Source organism: Engraulis encrasicolus, chromosome 3 (genome assembly GCF_034702125.1).
Source record: "Engraulis encrasicolus isolate BLACKSEA-1 chromosome 3, IST_EnEncr_1.0, whole genome shotgun sequence".
Lineage (NCBI taxonomy): Eukaryota > Metazoa > Chordata > Actinopteri > Clupeiformes > Engraulidae > Engraulis > Engraulis encrasicolus.
In genome coordinates this window covers 17,102,038-17,107,037 of record NC_085859.1, presented here as the reverse complement: position 1 = coordinate 17,107,037, position 5,000 = coordinate 17,102,038, and the positions used below count along the sequence as shown (strand labels likewise).

Sequence of the window (5,000 nt, the reverse complement as noted above, 5' to 3'; positions counted from 1 at the left end):
GGTGCGCGATAAAAGGTATCAACTTGAAGAAGAAAAATCCACATTGTGGACATGGTGGTAATCTATAAATAAATAACGAGACATACAGTAGCTTGTGAGTGCGGATTTTTTCTAAAGTGTGTCTGACCAGCGCAGGTCTTGCAGCTGGGGTGGCATCGTTGACAGGTGTGGTCCGTGTGGTCCCTGTGGCGATCGTTGTGCTTGTAGTATCCCTCGGGGCAGGTGTAGACGCACTGGGCGCCCAGCAGGAAGTAGCCATCCTTGCAGCTGAGGCAGTGGGTGGCGGAGCCCGAGCACGCCTCACACGTGTGGTCACAGTGCTGGCACGTCCCGTTCCTCGCATAGTAACTGAAGAACACACACAAGGACCACAACCACACAGGTGTTATTCTTAATGATCACACGTGTGGTCACAGTGCTGGCACGTCCCGTTCCTCGCATAGTAACTGAAGAACACACAGGACAGGACCACAACCACACAGGTGTTACAGGTCGATTTACTGATCGCACATAAGGCATGCCATCAAATACATTCAGGTTATGTACATTACATTACATTACACTTAGCTGATGCTTTTTTAAACAGGACGACAACCACACAGGTGTTATTCTTAATGATCACCCATGATGATGAGAGATGTCATCAAATACGCTCAGATTATGTACATTACATTTAACTTAGCTGACACTTAGTGATTTAGATATTACAGGGTATTGGTTACAGTCCCTGGAGCAGTGTGGGGGATGGGTGCCTTGCTCAAGGGTCCAACTCTCCAACCACTACACCATGTACAAGATAATGTGTGTGCGTGTGTGTGCGTGTGTGTGGTTTGTATACATGAATGTGGTGTTGGTGTGTGTGTGTGTGTGTGGTGTATTTGGTGTGTATGTGTGTGCATACTTGTATGTGTGTGTGTGTGTGTGTGTGTGTGTGTGTGTGTGTGTGTGTGTGTGTGTGTGTGTGCATACTTGTGTGTGTGTGTGTCTGTGTCTGTGTGTGTGTGTGTGTGTGTGTGCATCTGTGCTCGTGTGTGTGTGTGTGACGTGCATACATGCGTATCTGGTGTGTGTGTGTGTGTGACGTGCATACATGCGTATCTGGTGTGTGTGTGTGTGTGTGTATGGTGTGTGTATGTTACCCTGCTCCACAGCTGTCGAGGCAGGAGTGCTGGAGGAAGAGGAGGGGCTCTGGGCAGCTGTAGCAGTCGGTGCTGTGGCGATCGCGACAGGTGCGGCACGACCAGTGGCAACGCTCACACACGTACTCATCGGCATCACCATAGTAACCATCGGGACACTGTTTTATACAGGTGCCGTCTGTGTAGAGATAGACGTAGACCATTAACATGTGATACATCTTTAAATAAACTAAGCAAACAGTAAAACAATACACAGGTTTCACGTTTACAAACATCCGTGCTGTGAGGAGGGGCAAGATGCAAAGCAGCCAACCACGCGAGGTCATTTTTTGAGTGACAGCAGTTTCCAACAATCAGAGGTTGAGGAGTGCGCAGCCGGGGGTGCACAGCCGGGGGGTGTTTACAAACGTGATCGCGACAGGTGCGGCACGACAAGTGGCACCCACCGCTCACACACGTAATCATCGCCATCGCCATAGTAACCATCGGGACACTGTTTTATACAGGTGCCGTCTGTAGGGGCATAGACAAGGCCGCCAAAATGAGTTTGAAAGTGGTGGTGCATTTTTTTTTCTTCATTCTTTATTTCTGGACAATGTTAGTGCTGCTGCACTTCACTCATCTGTCTGCAGTAAAAGTTGAGAAAGACTCATTTAGGGAGCCCAAAAGTGGGGATGCAAATGCACCACTGCGTCCCCCCTCTGGTAAAGCTTACCAAGCCTACCTCAAAAATACCAAAATGACCACTGAAAATAATATAAAAACACCAGAGGACTGGAATGTGGCAGTGTCCTTTACTTTCAAGCGTGGGGAAACATATTAAAAATCGCAACAAAAATCGCACCTTTCACTTCATGCCGCAACAAAATCACAACAACACAGTAAGAAGCTCGCGATTTTCTGGAAATCCTCGTGCACCATCTAGCAATTCAGATCGCAAATTTTTGAGAAAAATCCTGCGACTTCCTGGTGGGACTGCTTTACGGAAGCTGCGGACATAGTCATAGACCATGAACATGTGATACATCTGAACAAAAAAAACTGAGCAAACAATAAAACAATAGCTGAGACAGAATCTGAGAAGGATGGATTCACAATTAGCCGTTTCAAGCTTGTGTGTGCTTGTGTGTGTGTGTGTGTCTGTGTGTGTGTGTGTGTGTCTGTGTGTGTGTGTGTGCGCGTGTGTGCGGCCTGAGGCCACCAGTAGGCTCTCACCAGTTCATGTGTGTCAAGGTTTGTGTGTGTGTGCGAGTGTGTGCGAGTGTGTGTGTGTGTGTGTGTGTGTGTGTGTGTGTGTGTGTGTGTGTGTGTGTGTGTGTGTGCACCAGGGCTTGACACTGGCACTTGCCAACCAGCCAAATGCTGGTTAAATGTGGGTGTGGCTAGTAATAATTTCAGTATCACTAAACGTCTTGGCAGTAAGTCCTCTGAGCTTCAGCATAGACACTCATGATAAAAACAAGTGTAGCTAGTAGAGAGGCTGAATGGCTATTGACTTGGGAAAACTGCTAGCCACACTGACCGCTGAGAGTAAAAGTTCATGTCAAGCCCTGGTGTGCACGAGTGTACGTGTGTCATTGTATCTGCTAGTGATGTTGGCTATGACTATGTCCTCTTTTGAAAGACGCTTTGGTTATAAAGCGTGTGCCAAATGCAAAGTAATGTAATGTATTGTAATAATGTAATATAATGTAATGACGTAATGTAATAATGTAATGTAATGTAATAATGTAATGTGTCAGTTTGTGACTCACTCAAGAGGAATCTGCCCTGGTCGCAGGAGATGCATTGCGTGTCCGCGCCCCCGCTACAGTGATGGCAGGTAGCGTGGCAAGGCTTGCAGTCGCCGCTGGCGTCCACGTAGGACTTATGAGGGCACGCAGTGGCACCGCCGGCGGGCACACAGTGGCGCGTGGCATCCAGCTCCATGCCCTCGCTGCAGCTCTCGCACGACGACGGCAGAGGGCCCGAGCACGTCTGACACGTCTCATGGCAATCTGAAACATACGGTATGCAAAACAAACTGCTAAGAAAACTTTCGGGAAAAAAAACATTTCCTGTATTCCTGAACGGGGTAGTATAGTGTCGCAATATGGGGTAGTGTAGTGTTTGGCGGCTAAAATCCAATGGTGCCGCCGAGAGGTTGGTTGGGAGTTTAAAAGCTGACGCGCAAACACTTCTCTTTCATTCATTGTCTTTGTTGTTCTTCAGGGTTCAAATACAAAAGTATTCAAAACGGCTACTAAAACCACCACCATGCAGTGTGCTACTGGTGCGAGTTAAAGTGCCAAGTGCGTAATTAAAAAGCAATGTTTCTGAGCATGCGGTCAACAAAAAAATCCCATGCCTACCCCTCTCCCTCCCTTTCCTGTGAGCAGGTGCACAGGGGCCTAAATACTATACTAATTGCTACCCTACACTCACGTGATACCCTGCGGTGATCGCCAAATTAAAAGCCATTACAAATACACAGACATGACAAGGCATATGGCCGCTACATAGTGTTTGATTGGTTTTGGAACATGTATTTATCGAAGGAAAAGAGTTGCCTTGTACAGGTTATGACAGGCACACACACAGACAGAGTCATTGCCATACCTGGCCCACCCTTCGTCCCTCTGCTTGTCTTGGTAGGCGCGTGTGTGTGTGTGTGTGTGTGTGTGTGTGTGTGTGTGTGTGTGTGTGTGTGTGTGTGTGTGTGTGTGTGTGTGTGTGTGTGTGTGTGTGTGTGTGTGTGTTACACTTGCATTCCCCCCTCTGCTTGTCTTGGTAGGTGTGTGTGTGTGTGTGTGTGTGTGTGTGTGTGTGTGTGTGTGTGTGTGTGTGTGTGTGTGTGTGTGTGTATGTGTGTGTGTGTGTGTGTGTGTGTGTGTGTGTGTGTGTGTGTGTGTGTGTGTGTGTGTTACCCTGGCACTCGCCCCTCTGCTTGTCTTGGTAGGTGTGTGTGTGTGTGTGTGTGTGTGTGTGTGTGTGTGTGTGTGTGTGTGTGTGTGTGTGTGTGTGTGTGTGTGTGTGTGTGTTACCCTGGCACTCGCCCCTCTGCTTGTCTTGGTAGGTGTTCGCTGGGCACAGTCTCACACACTTCCCGCGGTAACGCGTCGCCCGGCGGTCGCTGCAGTCTATGCAGTCGTCATCCTCGGGGCCGTCACACGCCGCACAGTCCGGGTGACACGCGTCACACTTCTGGGTCAGCACGCTGGCGTAGAAAGCCCTGGGACAGTCGTCCACACACTGGTGCTGATGTAGGAAGTAATACTTCTCACAACCTGGGAAAAGATGGAGGGATGAAGGGAGAGAGAACGATACAGTCATAGGAACAAGTTTGTACATCCTTTGAAATGTCTTACATTTCTGTCAAAATTGGTCATAAAACATGGTCTTGATCTTCCCAGAAATCACAGGAAGGAATAATCAGAGTCTGCTTTAACTAGTTCCACCCAAACATTTATATTTGTCATATCTTAGTGCAATGTCAAGAAAAATGTCACATTCACTTGTGTGTCAATACAAAATTCACCCACAAGAAAAATACAAAATACTATGTTGTGAGAGTTCGCCAAAGTACATACGTGTCTTTTTAAAATATGTATAGGTCCTTGTGTGTGTGAGTGTGTGTGTGAGTGCGCGTTTGCGCATATTCTCACCACTGTAGTAGTCTGTGTGTGTGTGTGTGTGTGTGTGTGTGTGTGTGTGTGTGTGTGTGTGTGTGTGTGTGTGTGTGTGTGTGTGTATTCTCACCACTGCAGTAGTGTGTGTGTGTGTGTGTGTGTGTGTGTGTGTGTGTGTGCGTATTCTCACCAGTGCAGTATTCTCCATGGCAGTCTGAGCAGCCGTTGGGGCAGCGTTGGCAGGTTCCCTCTA

The 5,000-nt window shown here is 47.9% G+C and overlaps 2 protein-coding genes across 2 annotated transcripts in view; both read right to left on the bottom strand.

Annotated features, from left to right (window-relative positions):
* Positions 1–1,348, bottom strand: part of LOC134443917 (proprotein convertase subtilisin/kexin type 5-like) — a 9,701-nt gene extending 8,353 nt beyond the window's left edge. Inside the window, exons 1-2 of the mRNA XM_063193440.1 lie at positions 1,140–1,348; positions 128–348 (exon numbers count right to left, since the gene is read on the bottom strand). Coding sequence (XP_063049510.1) covers positions 128–348; positions 1,140–1,348 — 430 coding nt within the window. The remainder of the gene's footprint in view (positions 1–127; positions 349–1,139) is intronic.
* A 191-nt stretch (positions 1,349–1,539) lies between these two features.
* Positions 1,540–5,000, bottom strand: part of LOC134443905 (proprotein convertase subtilisin/kexin type 5-like) — a gene marked incomplete at its 5' end in the record, with an annotated part of 12,936 nt that continues 9,475 nt past the window's right edge. The window contains 4 exons of the mRNA XM_063193434.1: positions 1,540–1,652; positions 2,894–3,136; positions 4,163–4,405; positions 4,938–5,000. The exon at positions 4,938–5,000 is cut by the window's right edge and continues 146 nt beyond it. Coding sequence (XP_063049504.1) covers positions 1,540–1,652; positions 2,894–3,136; positions 4,163–4,405; positions 4,938–5,000 — 662 coding nt within the window. The remainder of the gene's footprint in view (positions 1,653–2,893; positions 3,137–4,162; positions 4,406–4,937) is intronic.